At 40.2% G+C, this 22,027-nt stretch overlaps 1 protein-coding gene across 2 annotated transcripts in view; it reads left to right on the top strand.

Moving 5' to 3' along the window:
• Positions 1–22,027, top strand: part of MED12L (mediator complex subunit 12L) — a 271,105-nt gene that overhangs the window by 225,993 nt on the left and 23,085 nt on the right. The window contains exons 27-37 of one of the 2 annotated variants that reach the window (XM_089509038.1): positions 1,774–1,962; positions 2,353–2,427; positions 2,541–2,731; positions 3,523–3,684; positions 6,241–6,352; positions 8,691–8,780; positions 14,214–14,323; positions 14,978–15,101; positions 16,526–16,687; positions 18,406–18,774; positions 21,474–21,618. In XM_089509038.1, coding sequence (XP_089365164.1) covers positions 1,774–1,962; positions 2,353–2,427; positions 2,541–2,731; positions 3,523–3,684; positions 6,241–6,352; positions 8,691–8,780; positions 14,214–14,323; positions 14,978–15,101; positions 16,526–16,687; positions 18,406–18,774; positions 21,474–21,618 — 1,729 coding nt within the window. Of the gene's footprint in view, positions 1–1,773; positions 1,963–2,352; positions 2,428–2,540; positions 2,732–3,522; positions 3,685–6,240; positions 6,353–8,690; positions 8,781–14,213; positions 14,324–14,977; positions 15,102–16,525; positions 16,688–18,405; positions 18,775–21,473; positions 21,619–22,027 lie in introns of those variants that run through there. The other variant, XM_089509039.1, reaches the window with a different exon arrangement.

The following is a 22,027-nucleotide window of genomic DNA, read 5'->3' as shown; positions in this document are numbered from 1 at the left end:
GTCCTAACAACGCACGCAGCGGATCGTGTCCCTATGTGTATACCAGAGGTCATCTAGTCCAACCCCACGAAACAGAGACTCCAATGTCAATGAGTTGCAATTAAAATATAAACATTTATTAAAGCTACACAACAAAAAGGGATCATAGACGCACACACACATTCAATGCTAAAGCAAGGGAGGGGGAGAGTTTGGGAGTAAAGGAGAAAGGATAGAAGCACAGTTGAAATAATTACCTTAGCAGTCTTCTCCAAGCGACGGATGTGAGGGATGTTGGAAGGTGAACACGGCCGCGGGGAATGGGGAAAGCAAGCGGCGACCGCGGTGGCTAGGAGCTAAGTTCCAGCGGGCTAAGCTAACAAGAGGCCCGAAAGAGACAGTGGGCTTTGGCTTGCCCAAGTGATTTCAGCAGGGCGCGGTGCCCAAGAGATCTCCGGAGCAGTTGCTTGACAGTTTGAGGTTTGGAAGTTCAGCTCACAAGCCCAAAGGAGGGCTGGAATCTGGGTCCTATTTATACTGCGAAACATGTCTGCAGGCTATGGCTACCTGTGGAACAAAGGTCTTGATGGCTGTCTATTGACTAAGACTAAAGCTAAACAATGGATACACAAAAAGGGTCTGCCATTTCTTTGGGAGAGGACCACTGTCTAGATGGCTGAGTACTTAATGCCATAAATAGGTGAGGCAAAACTCCCAGAACTGGTTTCTGAAAGGTTTACCTTTTCTATAGCCATGCCTTGCAAGGCTGCCTGGCTACGTGGTCAGTTTGCTTTTGAGATAATGGCGGCTGCAATGGGGTCAGTCAGGGGTCATGATTTTTGATTGCTTGGCACCCAAAATTTATATAAATCCAAACTCGATAACAAGCGTGTGCATTGTCACTTTCCTGATAAAGTTGAGTTGCAGTCATATGTTTCTGAATGGGAAAATAAACCTACAGTTTCTCTTCTCTTTTTGCTTGCTGAAAGAAATCTTCATTTCCTCAGGCAGGCTATGCCAGAGATAGTACTGGAGGCTGCTTTCCAAGTGCCTTCAGGGGTTTGTATGTAACATATTGGAATATATGCATAGCCTTGCTACCGTTAGAGCTGAAAAGAGTAGCAGATATATTCCCAAATTTAGTCCATAAAAATAGGCACTCATACATAACCTGAATGTTTGGTGTGTAAAAGTTTTTGTTTGGTTTTTAAAATAAAAAAAGCAACATAAAACACTAGTGGAAATTTCACGTCTTCTGTCTTTATGGAAGACTTGTTATGGAAACAACTACAGTCAGCCCTCCATATCCACAGATTTTTTTATCCATGGATTCAAGCATTCACAGCTTTACAATATTTTTAAAATATATAAATTCAAAAAGCAAATCTTGATTTTGCCATTTTATATAAGGGACACCATTTTACCACTCCATTGTATTTAATGGGGCTAGAATATCCACGGATTTAGGTATCCACAGTGAGTTCTGGAAGCAAACCCCAGCAAATACCAAGGGCCCACTATGCCATTCTTCCTCGGTGGATACTTTGCAAGGTTCAGTCAGAGCCTGGAAAAGTTTTGCTTTGGTAACTATAGCTCCCAGAAAACCATGGCTAATGACAAAAAAGGGAGCCCTTCCAAACTCTGGGTTCAATTTAATTTAAAATAAAATAATTTCTTAATAGTACTTTGTCACATCCTGTATGAACCTGATTCTTCTTAACAATGTTTCATTTTTGGTATGTATTGAAGATGGCTTTGCTGTTAACCACTGTTATCATTCCTTCTTTCTGATAGGAATGGGTGGGAGAACACTGCTTGAAAGAACCTGAAAGGCTGTGTACTGACAAAGATCTCATCCTGGACCCAGTTCTCTCAAACAAGCAAGCACAGAAATTGTTGCAGCTTATCTGTTATCCTCATGGTGTTAAAGAATGTGCAGAAGGTGACAATCCTCAAAGACAACACATCAAACGCATTCTTCAGGTAATCAAATGTAAAAAGGACACTTAGGAAAGACTTAATATTTGATTTTTCTTTAATTCTCCTGTTGTTGCCCCTCTTTTTAGTTAAACAGATTTTTGGGGAATTTTTAAAAATAATTTTTACAGAGTTTAAATATCAAAGTAACAAAATGATTTATACTTGTTATATAGCATTCCTTGTTAACAGAAAAAAATGGAGGGAGTAAAGAGTTTCATAGTCATTGACCACACCACATCCTGCTACTGGTGCATGTGATACTGGCATATAATAAAGGACCCTATACTTGTACTAACATACACATGCACTAACCCATACTACAGGAATGACATAAAATGTAATAAAGAAAAATATATTATCTCTCCCCCCCCCCATTGCTTTTTGGGGGCACAGAATCTAGACCAGTGGACTCTCCGGCAATCGTGGCTGGAACTCCAACTGATGATTAAACAGTGTATGAAGGAGCCTGTGAGTATTTCCTTGTATATATTTTTTATTTAAACAAGTGCATTGAAAATAATTAACCTAGTGTATGAGCAAACATATCATGAATGTGCTAGTTTACTTATGTTTCACTGTAGGGTTCTGGGTCTGTGGCTGAAATGAACAGCTTGTTGGATAATATTGCAAAGGCGACAATAGAGGTGTTTCAGCAATCCGCTGATCTAAACAATAACTCTTCTAACTCTGGTATAGGCCTCTTCAATCCAAAATCTGTTGGAAATGCTGACACACATATTACAAGGCAGAACAGTAAAAAGACATTCCTAAGGTAATACAATCTGTCTGAATAGGTAATGATGAATTTGCATTTTTTTTACAGGAATTTGGCATAAAACTGCTAGATGTTATTTTAATCATGTCTCATGAGGTGATTCCAAATATGTGAAAAGGCAGTTCTGAAAGAATATACATAATTTGCCCAATCCAATTATTTGTTTGGAATACAGGAAATTTTAACGCATGCATAGCTTCTCTGTGTATGAGAATTTCATTGTTCACTTTACTATCTAGTACATACATACCAAATTTCAAAGAGATAGTGGTGTTAGTCTATTTCAGCATAAAAAGGGGAGGGAAAAGAAGGAAAATGAGTGAGATTAGAGAAAAAGCTAGTGGCACTTTTGAAACTGATATATTTTAAAATGAATTTTGGTGGATTTCAGTCCACTTGAGATCCACTGATGAACTGGTCTGAAAATTACAAAGGCTCATGCTGAATTTAGTCCCAAAGTTGCTGTAAGATTGCCCCTCCATTTCCTTTATTTGTACCAAAGTTTATAGATGAGAATCCTTCAGCTGCTATAAATGATCTTTATTGCTACACAGAAGTTCTATACATGTATCAGAGCAGAGACAAAACTTTGGACAGGGATTTGGAGCAATGCATTTTTAAGCCAAGGACTTGAAATGTTTTGTTTTGTTTGCTGTTTTAATTATTTACTGATCTGATTGTCTTAAATCATCCTGTCTTTTTTCAATAGTTTGTTAAAATCCTTTAAATTTTTATGAAATAAAATTTTGATTAATACTCAACTTAAATGTCTTGTTTTGTGGTTTTAGTTCTTCTGAACGGCAAGGTGTGTGGCTTGTGGCTCCCTTGATTGCAAAGCTGCCTACTTCTGTTCAAGGCAGAGTTTTGAAAGCAGCAGGAGAAGAGCTAGAGAAAGGCCAGCATTTGGGATCATCTTCAAAGAAGGAGAGAGACAGGCAAAAACAAAAGAGGTAGACATGACTTAAAATGCTGGATCTTATAGTGAGAATATGTAATGCAGAGACTGTTATTATAGCAGTTAATAGTCAAATTTGCTTTCTCTGAAAATGTGCAAGCGCTACTGTACCAAAAACACTGCTGTGTGTTTCATACTGGTGTTCTGGAAAAGAAATGTTAGGCCCCATACAGATTGCCAAAATAAAGCTGCTTCGGGTCACTTTGGAGGTATGCTGTTTAAATGATGCATGCATCCCAAGAGTCTGGAAGCTGCGCCAAAGCTGCTCTCCAGTCCTTAGGACTGGATCATGGCTTTGGCATGGTTTCCAAACTCTTAGTATGCATGCATCATTGAAGCAGCATGCCTCCAAAGTGACCCGAAACAGCTTTATTTTGGCCTGTCTGTATGGGGCCGTTATAGTTTGGACACATTTACCACAATGCATTATTAAGTAAACTGAAGTTTTCCTTTTTTAATGCCCCTATTCTTGCTTTCAAAAGTAACAATTGTGTGTGTGTGTGTGTGTGTGTGTGTGTGTGTGTGCTTTCTATGTCCTTGGGATACAATTTCACCCATCCTTTCTAAAAGAAAATATTTTTTAAAATGTTGACTTTTCATGTGGAATTTTGGAGAGAGAGAGAGAGAGAGAGAGAGAGAGAGAGAGTTTGCTGGAAAATGCTACAGTATTTCAAGTTCTTTGCATGAATTTGCTTACTGTACCTAAATTAAACAACTTTTCTCAGGGAGGAACCCACTCTTCCCCTTCTTTTCTTTCTTTTACCCTGCATACTCCACTTCATGATCAAAAATTTAAATCACATTTTCTATTTAACTTTGTTACTATTAATCTGCCTTGAAACAGCTCTTAATTATTAAAATATTGATGCTTTGCTTAATTCACTAGAGTAGACTGAAAGACATTCCCTACTAAATATCCCAGGAATCCTAAAAAGTCCACTGTCTTGTGCTCGCTGTTAACCTGATTCACATTGTAGTGCTGAGTACCTTTGCATCTTAAATTTACAAATTTCTGTTGAACACCCATACAAAAGAAATTTGTAAAGAAATGAAGCGCAAAGAGCACAATCATTTTGCCTATCTCTGCCTTAGCCAAAAGATGAGTTACTGGAATCATTCTGGGAAGAGCTGTGAAAGGCGGGATACAAACCGCCATATAGTACATATAGGATACGTACTAGGGTTAGTAAGGGGCGGTGCTTCCGCACCCCCCTAACCCTAGTACGTATCCTATACGTACAAGATGGCGGCGCCCCTTCCACATGGGCGCCGCCATCTTTATGTACTGGATGCATAGCGTCCAGACGTGTGGCGGCGCCTATGACGTCGCGAATGCGCCAGCGGCGCTTCACGACGTCATCAGTGCGCCACAAGAAGAAGTTCCGAAATGGAGCTTCTTTTTTGCTCCGCGCGGGATCCGCGCGGTTTGGCTGCTGCAGCTCCCGCGCGGAGCAAACGGCGGCGGCGGCGGGGAAGCGCCGCAAAGCGGCGGTTTGTATCCCGCCAAAGATTCTGATTCAGGGACAATTTTCTTACTTCAGAGGACAAGGAGATGTAAGATGATAGGACATGTTTGATAGGACAGGAAGGAAAGTACATACTTCTTCCCTGTCTCTTCTTATGTCCAAAGAAGCAGCCAGAGGAAAAGAGATCCCACGTCACCATTCATGTTTTGATTTGTAACTGGGTTAAATGGTTTGAACTTCCTGTCTCCTCAGACCCCTTTTCACATTAACTTGTTTGCCAAGTAACCCTTGCATATTGCATAGAGTTGTGTGCTTTCCAGGTGGCCCTTTTCATACTTCAAGGATCTTTAAAACATCTGAAGAGTTTCCCTGAAGCTGCTTATTGCAAAAAGTTATTATTATTATTATTATTATTATTATTATTATTATTATTAACCTTTATTTATGAAGCGTTGTAAATTTACAGCGCTGTAATGATAGACACGGGGATGTAGCCAGGATTTTGGGAAGGGGGGGTCCAGACTAAGTGCCACCATTATAATGGGGCTTGGATGTGGTGGCACAGCAGCGCACGCCATTCATTGTATCTAACGGAAGGGGGGTCCGGACCCCATGGACCCCACCCCCTTGGCTACGTCCCTGATAGACAATTTTGGAGAAGCTTGCCAGCCAAAAGAATATAAGAATGTTGCTGAATCAAGCCAATCAAGCTTGACAATAGTAGATTAGATGGACCAGTAGTTTGGCTCAGTATAATGCAGCTTCCTATGTTACTAATTATTTTTCACAAATTGTCCAATCTTCCTCCAAAGACATCTCAGCCCTATGTCTTGCAGCATCTATTACTGATCATCCCAATGAAGAACTCCTGTAGAGCTTCCCTGAAACTTCATGATCTGAAAAGCTCAGGCCTAATGTTGTGATTTTGGCTTGCAAAGTTTTAGTTTGCTCAAACAATAATGAAGCATACATGAAGAAACTACTTCTAGGAAAAGAATGTACAAAGGGAAAGAAGGAAGGGAAGTGGAGACAGGAAGTATCAGAATAACACTACTAATTCAATCTTGTCTCTGCCTCTTTTAAAGCATGTCTCTTTTGAGTCAGCAACCTTTCCTTTCTTTGGTACTTACTTGCCTTAAGGGACAGGATGAGCAGCGAGAAGGGCTTCTAACATCTCTACAAAATCAAGTTAATCAGGTAAAAACAAGCAGATAATTCTGTGCTCTGCATCTGATGAAAATCAATTACACTAATGGAGCCAGGCAGGTAGAAAACTGAATGTAGAAGCTATCCATGTCCATTTCAAAAATAATGGAAGATTTATTCCATTAAAAATACAGCTACTGAATTTTTGTATATTTAACATATATAACAAATTTCTCAGGGAAATAAACATGGATAGAATGGCCCATTCCTGGCCCCAGACAACCCATCCCATAATTTAGGCCTGCCGTGATTTTTCTGTACCATCTCCCTTATCTAAAATGCTTGGGGCCAAAAGTGTTTTGGATTTTGCATTTATTTATTTTTGGATTTCAGAATACCTATATATGCATATATGTACACTGTGATATATCTTGGAGAGTAGACCCAATCTAAACACACGCTTCATTTATGTTTCATGTACAACTTATACACACTGCCTGGATGTAATTTTATATGATATTTGTAATAATTTTGTGCATGAAACAAAGTTTGTGTACATTGAATCATCAGAAAACAAAGATCTCACTATGTCAGCCACCCATGAAACATGTATTGGTTTTTGGAATATTTTGGATTTTGGAATTCCAGTTGAGGGAGATCCAGCTGTTACCAAGATTGGTATGCCTTCACTGGAGGCACTAAGATCATGTTCCAAAGTGCTACTGCAGAAAACTCCATGGTTTATCTTCACTCAGTGAGATTTATTTATTTATTTTTCACAGAAGTCTCATTTTATACCAGCAAATAGATAAAAGAAAGGTCTTGTAACTGCAACATATTCTTGAAACATCTCTTGTTTTCCCATAGTGCTTTAGTTTGTGGTTCAGAAGACTATTGTTTGAGCTGCTTTTTGAAACTAAAACCGATAACCTCTCAAAACTGATTTTCTGACAGCCTGGCTCCATTACTGTAATTGAAGCCTAAAACATATTTGGCTTATGGATCTAGGTGTATATTCCTATGGATACTGCCCTAAAGTTATTTAGTAAGACCTGGTCTACATGTGTATGTGAATGGGGTGGTAACATTATCATAGAATGGACTTAACCACTTTAGACTGTTGATGGGGCAGGAAATTTGGAAAGCTTTCTATTCAGAGGTGAGGGTAGACATTTAGTACTTTGGTCAAAGGATATAATTCAGCCTTCTTCCTTTGAATTAGTTTGCAAAGAGTTTATCTGTGTGTGTGGTTCAAAAAAGCATAGCCACCTGCAATCTGAGTCTACAACCTCATTTGTATGTCTTTCTGCTGGATCAAGGCTAAAGCAGAAATACATTATTTTAAAATCAATGAGATTTATTTACAGTTGATTTGTTTAAAATGTGAGAACCAGGTTGGAAGGCAACAGCACCTAACATGGCTCTCATTGGAACCTGCCATTGCCAAAGCATCACACTAATGAATAGTTGGAGGAACTGTGTGGACAGGGCAAATCTTGTCCATAATCTCCAAATGAACCAGTGTGACATAGTGATTTGGGGATTGGACTATGACTCTGGAGACCAGGGTTTGAATCCCTGCTTGGCCACAGAAACCCACCTGATGACCTAGGGCCTCAGCCTGAGAAAAACCTGTGATAGGTTCCCTTTAGAGTTGTCATAAATCAGATACACCTTGAGGGTGCACAGCCGCCACCACCATCAGGAAGCAGCAGGGAATGTTGGTGTTGGAGGGAATCTTAAGATTTTCCCTTCTCATATGGTTGCTGCTGAATAGAATATCATGGGAGCATACCAAAGGAAGTAGCTGCCATGCCACTACAGTAGCAAATGAATTAGTCTCACATGCAGTGTTTACTGAAAAACTGAACAGAACTAATATGAACATAACTAATGATCTGTGCCCATGTATCAACTAAGTTTAGATTCAGTCCCCAGTTATTCCTTTCTTGACACTCCCTTCCTCCATTTCTGCAACAAGCCTCCTCCATTTCTGCTTTGCCTGCTTTTAAATCCTCTTTTCAGTTTTTCCTAAACTTTCATCTGGACCTAATATATTTCCTAATTTAAAATTAATGACTTTTATTTTTCCAGTTCTCCAACTCAACCCAGGCATAGGTAGAGTTTCATCTTGAATACACTGTATTTGTAGGTTATTGTTATTTAAATTGCCACATTCAACAATGTCAGATATGTAGAAATTAGAATGGAAAATAGAATGGAAAATAGAAATTTCATTGTATAGGTTCAGGCATCTATTAAAGTGACAACAAGAGATGAGGGGAAGCAAAGCAAAGCAAAGCAAGAAGCTTTTGTGTAAAAATGAATAACAAAAGGTGTTTCCAGATGTTTTAAATAAACATATTATGTTAATTACTTTTTGTTCTAGATATTAAGCAACTGGAGGGAAGAACGATGCCAGGATGATATTAAAGCAAGACAAATGATGCATGAAGCCTTGCAACTCCGTCTTAATTTGGTAAGAGAAAGTTAACATGATTTATTGAGAATAGTTTTGAAAATAGAATATTCCCTATCAGTCAAAATTCCCAGAGTAGCTTGTAACAGAATAGTCTTTATCAAACTGAATGGCATCACTTTTTTTCTTAAAACGTACTGCTGTACTTTAGCTGTTCCAAATATCATTTTAGAACAATTGTAGGGAACTCTTAATCTCTGACTGGATACAGCCCAGCTACTTTTTCTGTTATCTACAGTCAGTCACTAGAGAGAAGAGTTGAAGGTGCTTAAAACCCACAGAGATATTGCATAAAACCCAACTCTGGTTTACAGCTTGCAACCTGTTGCACTCAGGCTTTCTCCCAAGTAGAAATGTGTGAAATTGAGCTATGCTTTGCATGCCTGAAAGCTGTTACACTCAGGCTTACTGTTGATTAGACCTGCGCAGAACTAGGCCATGCTTTTTCTGCTTGTTGGTGAAATGTCCAAATTGGTAAGAATTATACCCAGCTCTATCCATTTTCTTTGGCCTTTCTTCCACCAATTACTGGAGTATGGCATGTGAGATTCCTCCCAATTTGGAATTTGACACCCAAACTGGGAAAGATTCCTCATCACGGTTTTAGAGCTTTTTGTTTTGCATGTTTGAAGATAGTAAATAATAGATTCAGTGGGTCTGGGTTACTATATGCTTTTTTTTTTTTGGGGGGGGGGTCCAGGTATCTGTGAGTTTTTCTCTCAGTTTAATTAATTCTTGTTTTATGTCTTGAAGTCCCTCCCTTCAGGTAAGTCCTCCATCTTGGATGTAGTTACTATCTAGGTTCTCTCATCTTTTTTTTTCTTTTTGGCAGGGTTATATATGTTTGCTGGGTTTTTTTTGTAAAAAGGTCACAGATCACTTCATTTTTGAAAACCCTGATAGTGTGCTTGCCAAAGGAATTTACTCATTTGAGTTAGTGTGTTAAGGATAGATGCCTGATTAAAAGTCATAAATACATGTTTGGTTGCTCTAAGGCTGGGTAAATAGTGATAGTCTTTTAGATCAATATCTCTGACGTGGCAGTTTGGCAACTGAAAGAGGAATCTGATAATTGCTTTCCAGGAATTCCAAATATGTGCCTTGTGGTGGATTTCTAAGAGGAGTTGATTTTTCTGTAAGACATGACTATTAAGCTTACTGCACAGCCCCCAGGGATGGGATCGGGGTGTGATGAAAGGGAGCGGGACGGGAACAGAATGGGTGCTATCACCCATTTCATCGCATGCTGGAATGCTGCTGCTGCCGCTGGAAGTTCCCATTCCGTTCCTGATCCGTCCCAGAGGAGCCGATTTTCTGGAACTATTCTGGGACAGAACAGGAATGGAATGGGAACTTCTGGTGGCATTGGGAGCATTCTGGCGTGTGATCAAATGGTCCTGCGACGACTAGAGCACAAATGGCGGAGACATCAGGACTTAGCCGAGAAGGCACTCCTGGACTCCCTTTTGGAGGACTACGGAGTGGCAATAGACGCAGCAAAGAATTCGTTCTATGCTGTGCGTATCGTGTCCGCGGAGTCGCGTCCGGCAGAGCTGTTCAGGGTAGTGAGGGAGCTTACTCAGCTACCCTCCTCCTTGAACCCTATTTTGGAACCATCCAAGGCCTGCTGTGACGAATTTAACAACTTCTTCGTGGATAAAACCTCTCGGCTAAGGGCTGATCTCGACGCCAGTATTAGTTCAGAAACCAGAGTAGAGGTCTTCAGAGCTTCCGTGGACTCTATTGTACTGGATCACTTTGAGTCTGTAAGTACTGAGGATGTGGACAAGATCCTTAGAACTGTTAGGAAGACAACTTGCTCTCTCGATCCCTGTCCCTCGTGGCTAGCGGCTCAGGGGGGAGCGGTTGTAACAACCTTGTTACACCGCATAATTAATACATCTCTTAGGGAAGGGCAATTTCCATCCAGCTTAAAATTGGCCATTGTAAAACTGCTGTTAAAAAAGCCCTCTCTAGACCCCCTGATGCATAACAATTATCGGCCAGTTTCGCTATTGCCTTTCTTGGGGAAGGTGATCGAGAGGGCAGTTGCAATCCAGCTTCAATCGATCTTGGATGATACGGATTATCTGGACCCATTTTAAACCAGGTTCTGGGCGGGCTATGGAGTTGACACAGCCATGGTCGCCCTGGTCAATGATCTCCGTCTGGGCATGGACAGGGGTAGCGTGTCCCTGTTAGTGCTCTTGGACATCTCAGCGGCTTTCGATACCATTGACCATGGTATCCTTCTGGAACGCCTGAGGGAGTTAGGTATCGGGGGCACTGTGCTCCAGTGGTTCCGTTCCTACCTCTCGGGCAGATTCCAGATGGTGCAGCTGGGGGACGAGCGCTCCGACAAGAGGGCGCTTACATCTGGCGTCCCTCTGCGAGCCATTCTGTCCCCCATGCTATTTAACATTTACATGAAATCGCTGGGAGAGATTATCTGGAGACACGGGGCGCGGTGTTATCAGTACACTGATGACACCCAAATAGTTTTCTCTGTGTCTCCGACTGATGCAGTGACCAGGGATGGCATCTCTCCTCTTAATGCCTGTCTAGACTCGGTAATGGGCTGGATGAGGGAAAACAGACTCAGCTGGAATCCAGAGAAAACGGAAGTGCTCGTGATAGGTTCCCCCGGTCCGGGATTGGAGCTTTGTCCACCTGTCCTGAGCGGGGTCACGCTCCCCTTGAAGGACTCTGTTCGCAGTCTGGGGGTGCTCCTGGACTCATCGCTTCACCTCACATCTCAGGTGGATGCGACGGTCAGGAGCACCTGTTTTCAACTTTGGTTGATACGCCAGTTGCGACCCTTCCTGGGCCGGAGGGACCTTGAAATAGTGGTACATGCTCTGGTAACCTCTCGTTTGGATTTCTGTAATGCGCTCTACATGGGGCAACCCTTGTACCATTCCCGGAAGCTACAGTTGGTTCAAAATATGGCAGCTAGAGTGTTCACTGGATCTTCCAGAGCCACCCATATAACACCAGTATTAAAAGATCTCCATTGGCTGCCCATTCGCTTCCGAGCGCAATACAAGGTGTTGGTTATTACCTATAAAGCCCTAAATGGCTTGGGCCCAGGGTACTTGGAGAACCGCCTCTCCCTATATAATCCGCCCCGCACACTCAGATCGGCTGGGAAGCATTTGCTGAGAGTCCCAGATTCAAAATATGCCACAACATCGCGTAGAGCCTATTCCATCTCGGCTCCTCTGCTCTGGAACGCGCTTCCCAGTGAGCTCCCCTCGGCCACCTCCCTTGACCGGTTCAGGAAGGAACTAAAAACCTTCCTGTTCCAAAAAGCTTTCCCCTAATTCCTTTCCTTTGTAGCCTCCTTCCTCCCCCCCACTGTTATTATTTTTGTTGTTGAACATCCTATGCTAGCTGGATATTGTTATATTGTGATATTGTGATTTGTACTGTGATTTTAATGTATATTTGCTGTTTATTGTGTTTTATCCTGTAACTGATATTGTTGTAACCTGCCTTGATCTACGGAAAGGCGGGCTATAAATAAATATTTTATATTATTATTATTATTATTATTATTATTTACTGAGAAAGCATGTACTGTATCTGAAGTAGCATATCTAATATGGGACAGGCCAGAAACAGCCAGATCACATCATTTATGGAGTATATACAGCAAAGTAAAATGAAGTTGAAGCATATATTTTAGAAAGCTCAGTAAAAGTACGTTTATGTGGAAAACAAAGACCAAATATTCATTGTCACGGGCCATGCATTGTGATTTCTTATCTTTTGTCTGTTAGAGATAAGTTTTCTGTTTGGTCAGCTGCTACCTCTTCAGTACAGAATTCTTCTTGTGTAATTTTAAAAAAATTATATAAAGCATTTAGGGAAGGTAGCACAACTGCCAGGAAGTTTTAACATCATGAAAACTTGATATGAGAGGAACAAAAAGGATATAATCCTGTACCCCTGTAGACATAAAAAAAGTAGTGTGCACAGAACCTTCTCATATGGCCCTACTATAATCTACCCTACTCTACTGTAAACAGTTACCACCTCAGATGCAATGCAACTGCAAGCAGGCTGCTAGTCACTATAATATAAGATCCTATCAAATTACACGTTACAGCCAGCTTTTGCCCACATAATCTGTGCATAGCTACTCTTGGTCTGTGCAATGGGGCTTTGGTTCCTATTTGGTCTGTGCAATGGGGCTTTGAGAAATGCTAGGAATCTGGTTTTCTAAAGTAAAATCAAACTTGCTTTCCAAGTGACTGGTCACTTGCACCATGACAGTAAACTGCCAGAGACACAGAGTAAAAAAGGAGAGAGAAGGAAGGACATGTCACAGCTGTGTCTGGAGCTGGCAGGTCTTTACAGTTATCTAATGCATAGGCTGACCATACATGCCATTTTAAATTGGACAGTACATTTTTTTTCATATTTCCAGACCATCCAATTTTTTAAATATAAATGTAAATTTTGTCATGTTTTCAAGCAAAATGTCATTATGTTGTGAAAATGGTTTGATTACTTCTGTCAAGGAAATATTCATGGTATAATTGTGGTGACATACAGTCCATCTTTATGTCTGCCTAAATTTTTGTATGAGCTCTGTCACTGAAAAGTAATTGTTAGCTCCATATGTTCATGCAATGAAACTTTTGTTGTCCAATTTTGTTATCCACCTACAATAGAGAAATGGATGCTTAAAATAGATGATATGATAGAAATTGATTATTTAACTCATTTAATAAATAATAAATCATTGAACAAAGTAGAAAAAGAATGGCTTCCAGGGATGTATTTCTGGAAGAATACTTGAAACAAAACAAGATAGAAAATAAGAAGATGTATAATTACAATGAATACCAACTCATAATATAGTTAGAGCAATAGTTGATAGCAAGTACCAAAAGGAAAAGAAGAGAAATAAATATGATCAAAACAGTAACATTTTCATGAGAAAGAAGAGCAACATTATTTTTGTACGAAACTTTATACAATTTAAGTTGTTAATAATTTAAAATTAGAGCATGTCAGAATATCTCGAGGTTAAGATATAAATTTTCATGTAGTACATCATTTAAACAAAACTGATTTTCTCCTAATGTCATGAGGGGATATATCTTTGTTATCTATATCAGGGATGTAGCTAGGATTTTAGGGAGGGGGGGTCCAACCATTATAATGGGGCTTGGGTGCGGCGGCGCAGCAGCACACACCATTCATTTTTCTAATGGAGGGGGGGCTCCGGACCCCAAGAACCCCCCCCCCCCCCCGGCTACGTCTCTGTCTATATGTGTATTAATTTATTTGGAGAATAGCCCAAGCAAGGTACCAGTAGGGATTTATTAGGAATATATATAATTAGTGAATGAGTATTAATAAAGAATAGGACACTGTATGTGATCTGTTTCACCCCCCTCCCCAATGTGATTCATATTCTAGGTGGGAGGGATGTTTGACACCGTGCAAAGAAGTACACAGTGGACCACAGACTGGGCACTTCTGCTCCTTCAGATAATAACATCAGGAACAGTTGACATGCAGACAAACAAGTACGTCTACAGTATTCTCTGTGCACTGATGTTTCATATTTTGAGAATAACATCATTATTAGTGTAGGCAGGGTCAAAGGTGGCAGTGTGTTTTTCACAAATGAATCTGAAATATTATAACCATAATTTTCACTTTTGCCATATTCACTTTGCTGTAATTCAAGAGTAATTACCCCAACTTCTTAACAACCTGCTTTAGGACAAGGAAAAACCTACTAGTTTCCTAGCCATGCCCAACCAAGGAATCAAATTGCAGGTAGATATTTCATTTGAGAGACAAACACACACACACACACTATGTGAAACGGATGACACCTATAGATTTTTGTGGGTTTTTCAGGCTGTGTGGCTGTGTTCTGGAAGAGTAGCCACATAGCCCAAAACACCCCTCCCCAACACACACACACACACACACACACACACACACACACACACACGAGTTTGGAAAATGGGATACAATGTTTCTGCAGTAGCATTTGTGTCTGCATTTTTCTGGAAGCCAGCCTCAAGCTTTGAGCTATTTTTTTTCATGAATTATATGGTGCTCCAAAGAGAAATTGTAAATATTTGGTTAACTGAAGGGACCAGCATTGCTCTTTGGAGTGTAATTCAGTTATTTTTCTTTTTTTCTTTTTTTTTTTTTGGCATTCCTAGTGAATTATTTACAACTGTGCTTGACATGCTGAGTGTGTTGATCAATGGAACATTAGCTTCTGACTTGTCAAATGCAAATGAAGAGAACAAACGAGCATACACGAATTTGGTGAAAAAGTTGAAAGTAAGTTCTCTGTCTGACATCTGGAATCTGCTTTTGTTAAATGAACTTCTTGATCTCCTTTCTAGTGCCTTCCATTGGTTGTTAAGCAGAAATAAGCAGAAATGAGGAAATGGTTCTCTAACAATGAATTATAATAATAATTTTAAAAACTAGGACAAAAAGGCTTAATACAGAACTAATCTGCTGACTTGGTTAAAAGATGAGGAACCAGCTTTTAACAGAAGTAGGAGAAGGTGGGATTGAGAAAGCTTACAAGCCAATCTTTTTGCTTTAGTGAGGGCATCAACAGTGTTTTATTTAGTTAAGAGTCAAGTAGTCTAGAACAGTGGTATTCGAAGCGGTGGTCTGTGGTTTGGTGCTGGTCCACAGTCATCAGCTGCCAATCCCTGGGAAGTTTCCAACAAAGGAACAACTGTAATCAATGAACATAAATATAGTGCCAATCCCTAGTATATTGGTGAAAAACTTTGCCAATATCTGACATCAGACATCATCAGAAGCACTGGACTACAATAGTGAACAAAGAAGATATGCATCATATCCCAAATTACTTTACTTCTAAGAAACTGGCCCAACACATTGAACAGAATCCACATGGAGGAATAAGCTTCCACATTTGGATCTGCTATGTCAGGTGTGTAAAGTTTACATATGGTGGGCCTATAATTTATATGCAATTAGGAATTCAAATCTGTAATATACTTGCAACTAGGAATTTTGCATTAGAATTCCTCCATAAGATCATAGCTCAATGATAGCAGATACTTTATACAAAGTAGAAGGTCCATGGTGCCTCTAATTTAAAATAGGAATCAGGAACAGATGATATACCAGTTAAAATACACTGTACTGAGATAGTCTGAACTGGTATAAAGCAGCTTTCTATATTCTTATTCTGTTCAAATTATAAGACGCTGTTCATCCATAGATACTGCATTTGGAGACAGATGATAAAACATCAGTAGAGTTCATGCTTCATATGAAGGAGGGCACATTCCAGTCCATGGATTTTACAGGTGATAGGAAAGACCTCTACTTAGAGTTTTTCCTGAACAGTGCTTGATGAGATGGACAAATATGCGGACAAGTTCCTATCTGAAGTTCTTTGGCTTACTTTTTTATTTTAGATTGTGTGTCAGAATTTCAGATGAGTTACTGTTCTGATATTTTTAGTCATCTGTTCTTTAGAATCCTGTATCAGCGATTAATACACACATATATAGTTAGATGTATTTTTTTTTCTGGCAGAAAGGAGAGGGAGCTTACCAATCACTTTTAAAACACAAGAAGGGCTGTGCCAAAATTGTCAAATTAAAATAGTAAAAGTACAAGGAAATGACTAATCTGGAACTTTTATAATGTAAAATTGTGAAATGCTCTGTCTTTTTTTTTTACCACATGTATTTCTTCTTTCTTCTTTGCAGAAGGAACTAGGAGATAAGTGTTCAGAAAGTATTGACAAAGTTCGTCAACTTCTACCCTTGCCAAAACAAATGTGTGACATTATTGCTTGTGAGCCCATGGGATCATTAATTGATACAAAGGGAAACAAAATAGCAGGATTTGACTCCATAGATAAGAAACAGGCAAGAAAAAGAATATGCCTTTGTGTTCCTATGTGTATGATAGTGAAAAGATCACTTGGCAGCCTTCTGTTGAGTTCCAATTGAATATGTACCTGGTGGAATATGAATTGAATATGTACCTGGTTTCTGTGAAAGTATTATTCTATTTTAAGATTTTATGCACAAAAAATAATTTGCTCTCTCTGGAGCACTCATGGTGAGGCCTATAATAATAAAAAAGCATTTTCAAAGCAGTCTGTATGTATTATAGAGGTGCAACATTTACAACACTGTACTATTATGCTCCAAAGTTCAGATGGCAAGGGACCTAGGTTCAGGTGATCTAAAGCAGTCTTTACATGACTTCTCTAATGTGTAAATTGAATCTAAGATCCCTTGTTGAATATAGTCTATATGGTCAGTGGTAAATAATAGTATTTGTAAAGTTGCCTATCACTTGCGCACCAGACTGCATATGTAATGGGAATATTTGCATGTCATCTTAAAGTTAATAGTATTTGGCAAAAATAATTTAAATGAAAATTTCATTAGATATGAATAAGGTCTGTGGTAGATTTTAAGAAGTGAGTCTTGTGCAACACCCTAAATGAAGTACATTGACATTTTCTACAGAGATTTCATTGCACTTGTGGTATTTATAGTGAACTAACCTTAGGACATCAGAGGTTTATGACTGAAGGTCAAGAATGTTTGTGAGTGTGTGAGCTCTCTTTTTGAAGGATTATGCAGAAATTTTCCTATTTTTAATAAGAGATACTGGTAAAGTGCTGGAAGATTTTTCACATTGTATGGCTACTTATTGTCATAAAAAATTCTTATAATTTCATCCAGCAGAAAGAATTTTGAAAAAAATCTTTTGGTTGTTTTCTTCTAGGCAAGAACAAAAAAAAAAAAGTGGTGATTTGCATACTTTTTCAGTATGGCATAGATTTTTGGGCATCTTTATAATAATAATAACTTTATTACAGCAATTTGGCCAGCACAGGCATCTTTAAATAATGTATTAGAACATATCTTTGTTTTCTAATTGTTGGCTTTAATCAGACTTCAAACACAGCAACAAAAAATAAATTATTAATAATGAAATAAGAATTGTAACCCATTCAGGGCTGGCATGAAAAGCCAGCTTGGGGGCATGGTGTATGCGCGCCCCCAAGACACCCAGAAGCCGGCCTTGTACTGCCCAGCTGCCTGCATGCCACCTAACAGTAGTGCTGTAAAGCCATGGCGAGGTGGGAAAAGCTGGCATTCTGTCAGCTCAGAAAGGAGCGGCATTTTGCAAAAAGGTGGATTAAGGCCATGGCTGCCCCTTGGGGCGGTCTGTTTCAACCCTCAGTTATATGTTTTAAAACCAAACATCTTTGAGCTGAATATTTTGAGGTTGCCATCTATATGTATGCCAAGGTTCATATTCTGAAGTTATGGTTCTGATAGATTTTGTTTGTTATTATTGAAGAATATGGTTCTTTTGACTGTTCATACTATTTCCGTATTTCTGTTCATATTATTTTGTGTTTTTTTAGTATTACCATGAGGCTACTTGTGTGTGTGTGTGTGTGTGTGTGTGTGTGTGTGTGTGTGTGTATTGAAATAGCCTCATGGTAATACTAAAAAAACACAAAATAATATAAAAAATAAAAATATATGAACATATGTGTGTGTGTGTGTATTTAAATAATGTGTGTGTATTTAAATAATCACTTCTAATTTTGAAATAGGGCCTTCAAGTCTCAACAAAGCAGAAAGTTTCCCCATGGGATTTATTTGAGGGCAACAAGAATCCTGCGCCACTCTCCTGGGCTTGGTTTGGAACTGTCCGTATTGACAGGAAAATAATAAAATATGAAGAACAGCAGCACCTCCTCCTCTACCACATGCATTCAAAACCCAAACCACGAAGTTACTATCTTGAACCTTTACCTCTTCCTCCTGAAGAAGAGGAGGAGGAAGAAGACCCCACCACCCCTGGATCTCAGGAAGCAGAGAGAAAGTCAGCAGAGCTGTCGGATCAGGGAAAACTTTCAATCGATGAAGAAAAGAAGGGGAAAGGGAGAAAAAGAAAGATGAAATCAACTTCCAGAACAGATGTATGTGATTAAATTGCATGGCATTAGTCTGAGAATATCTTACTGTATTTGCAGAATTTAAAATTCCATTCTTTAAGTGACAGAACTTACTTCGATTCTTGATTTAATGGCATATGAAATGCCCTATTAAATAGAAAGTTTGACACATGCAGTTGGTCAAATGGATTCTGAGAATATGATGTTCTTCTGGCATATGATGTAATTCTAGAAATCAAGCATGGCTTCTCTCCAAATATATATAGAGTGGGCCCTTGATATCCACTGGAATTTGGTTCAGGACCCTCCATGGATAACAAAATCCTTGGATGCTCAAGTCCTATTAAATATAGTGGCATAGTAAAATTATATCTCTTATATAAAATGGTAAAATCATTTGTTGGCCTATGTAAAGAAACCAATACAGTTGGTCCTCCATATCCACAGATTCTTTATCTATGGATTCAACTACCCACAAATATTGAAAATATATTTTTTAATAATATAAAGTCCTATTAAATATAGTGGCATAGTAAAATTATATCTCTTATATAAAATGATAAAATCAAGGTTTCCTTTCCGGAATTTATATTTTTTAAAAAAATATTTTAAATATTTGTGGGTGGTTGAATCCGTGGATAAAGAATCTGTGGCTATGGAGGGCCAACTGTATTGATTTCTTTACATAGGCCAGGGGTCGGCAACCTCCGGCCTGCGGGCCGGATCCAGCCCCCGGAGGCCTTCCTTGCGGCCCCCAGGGGCGGTTGGCGCCGCCGGGCGAAAAAATGATGGCGCCCAGACCGGCAAAAAGCCGTGCTGGGCGCCGCCATTTTTTCACCCCAAATGGCGCCGAAGTCTCGCATGACCTTCTTTGAGGTTGCGTGAGACTTTGCCGCCATTTTTTTGCCCAAAATGGCGGCGCCCAGAGGCGAAGTCTCGCGCGACCTCAAAGAAGGTCGCGTGAGACTTCAGCCTCCAGGAGGCCCGATGTCGTTGTTGGCGCCCTCGAATAGGGCTCCGATGGCCGCATCGGGCCTCTGGAAGGCCCACTGAAGCCGTCGGAGCCCTTTTCGAGGGCCCCAGCGGCCGCATCGGGCCTCCTGGAGGCCCGATGCCGTCGCTGGCACTCTCCAGCAGGGCTCCGGCAGCGGCAGTGGGCCTCTGGAAGGCCCAATGCCACCGTCACAGCCCTACTTGAGGGCTCCGGCGGCGGCAGCGGGCCTTCTGGAGGCCCGATGCCGTTGGTGGTGCCCTCCAACGGGCCTCCAGGAGGCCCGGTGCCCTCACTGGGGTCTTCCAAGAGGCTTTTTTGCTGGCCTCTGACAGGGCCTGGGGCCCCATCAGGGGCCTGCAAAGATGGGGAGGCCTGGCCCCCGGAGGGTGAAAGCTCCACCCCCGGCACATGGCCCCGCCCCGGAGGGTGGAAGCTCCACCCCGGCACGCGGCCCCACCCCCCGGAGGGTGGAAGCTCCACCCCCGGCTTTGGCCCCCCAGTCGCCTGAGGGACAGCAACTTGGCCCCCGGCCCCAAAAGTTTGCCTACCCCTGACATAAGCCAACAAATGTATGGGATTTGTCACCTGAATAGATGGTCACTGGCTTTTTCCCCCTCTGCAAAATTTTCCTTTCTTATGGCCTTTTCCCTTGCAATATCTGTCTAGAAACACTTCTCCACTAGTGCCTGCCCAGTTGTACAATTCTTCAACACAGGCTCCCTATAGGATTGGACAGTTCTGTAGATTCTGTGCCTTAACCAGTTGACGTATTAACTGATCTGAGATGTGTTGTAATTTTTGAAAGTCAGAAAGATCCATTTTGGGGGCGTAAGTTTATGGCATAGCTGTGGTTACATTAAAAGATTCCTTAGGACAGCTAATATAATTTATTTACCATAAAAGAGTGGAAAGCTTTCTTGAGATACAATTTGCATGCCACTCTGAACCTTCCCCTTGCAAATATGGTCAAAGGCAAGTGTTAGGTGTGTTCTAAGGGACTGCTCATGTGTTCCAAAACTGCTGCTGCCTACCCAAAATTGTATGTGCATTGTGTTCACCGTCCTTACAGCATGCTTAAAAATCCTTAGTAATACTGAAGGGTTTGGTGCAAGACAAATACAGACAGGTACACCAGCATACAGGATTGCATCAGAAAGAAAAAGGCCAGGGTTCTGCAGTTGTGAGGGAAGAAAAATATTGGAAAAATAGGCTGCTTAGAGACTTCAGCTTTTGTCTGACTTTCCTTTCCACTGCTACATTATCCTGGGAAAAGGGCAGCTGTTAGTGCCATACAATAACAGCATTCCCATCCACCACTTTGGGGACTTAAATTTAGGGTATACATGTTCCTACAGCAAAATGTAGGGTATAAATGTTCTTACATGTTCTTACATCTAATCACTTCATCATAAATTTTCTATGAAGCTTGAATGTACATTAGGTATTCATATCAAATAATATCTCATGTAGGAGAGCTTTGATAACATTGTAAATGGGCATGACTTGACATGTTACAGAATGCAGAAAAACATGTTGTGAAGTAAACTGCTATGATGCAGCTGAGAAAAATTGTTATCCCTAGCTTATCTTTGCACAGCCAGGGATAAATCTATTTCATGTAGTAAACAATAGAAAGGTAGTAAATTCTTTAATAATTCAGTAGGAAAATTGGCATTATTTATGAGGGTATGAATGTCAGTAACATTTAACTTTTCCTATTTTGCTCAAGGACAGCATATATAGAGTGCCTCCCAATTATTCACCAGTTTCTTCTCAAATGATGCACCATCATCAGTCTACTTTGTGGGGCTACAATGTTATGGGACAGCCTCAACAGGCTGGTTTCTTTGTCCAGAATCACCTTCTTCCACCAGGTATGTCTGGGCTTGTTGTAAGACATATGCTTTTTCACAAAGAAACAATCCTTCTTCCTTTTCTTCCTGTTTTGTTCTTTAGAATATGGGCGAATGTATATGTCAAAATAGAGGAGAAATAATTGTTTGATATGTTTTTGAACAAGCTTTAATAAAAAATAATTAAAACTGCTCAAATTTTAATTGTTCTACCTAGGATTCATCAGCTGTCATTACTAGCAAGGTTAAAATTATCTGATGTATCAGTAGACATTTGGTTGTTGAAGTACTGATAAAAGAAAACCGTTTCCTTTCTCTGTTTCAGATAACATAAGTAGATTTTGAAAAGGGAGGTTTTTCACATACTCTAGATGGCAGCAAAGCAAGATGTTAGATTTTCAATAATAGCTTCTTTTGTACATCTGGCAAA

This window comes from Sceloporus occidentalis, unplaced genomic scaffold (genome assembly GCF_023333645.1).
Source record: "Sceloporus occidentalis isolate IW3139 unplaced genomic scaffold, rSceOcc1.0.p SCAF_2, whole genome shotgun sequence".
NCBI lineage: Eukaryota > Metazoa > Chordata > Lepidosauria > Squamata > Phrynosomatidae > Sceloporus > Sceloporus occidentalis.
This window is presented reverse-complemented; position numbering and strand designations above follow the sequence as displayed.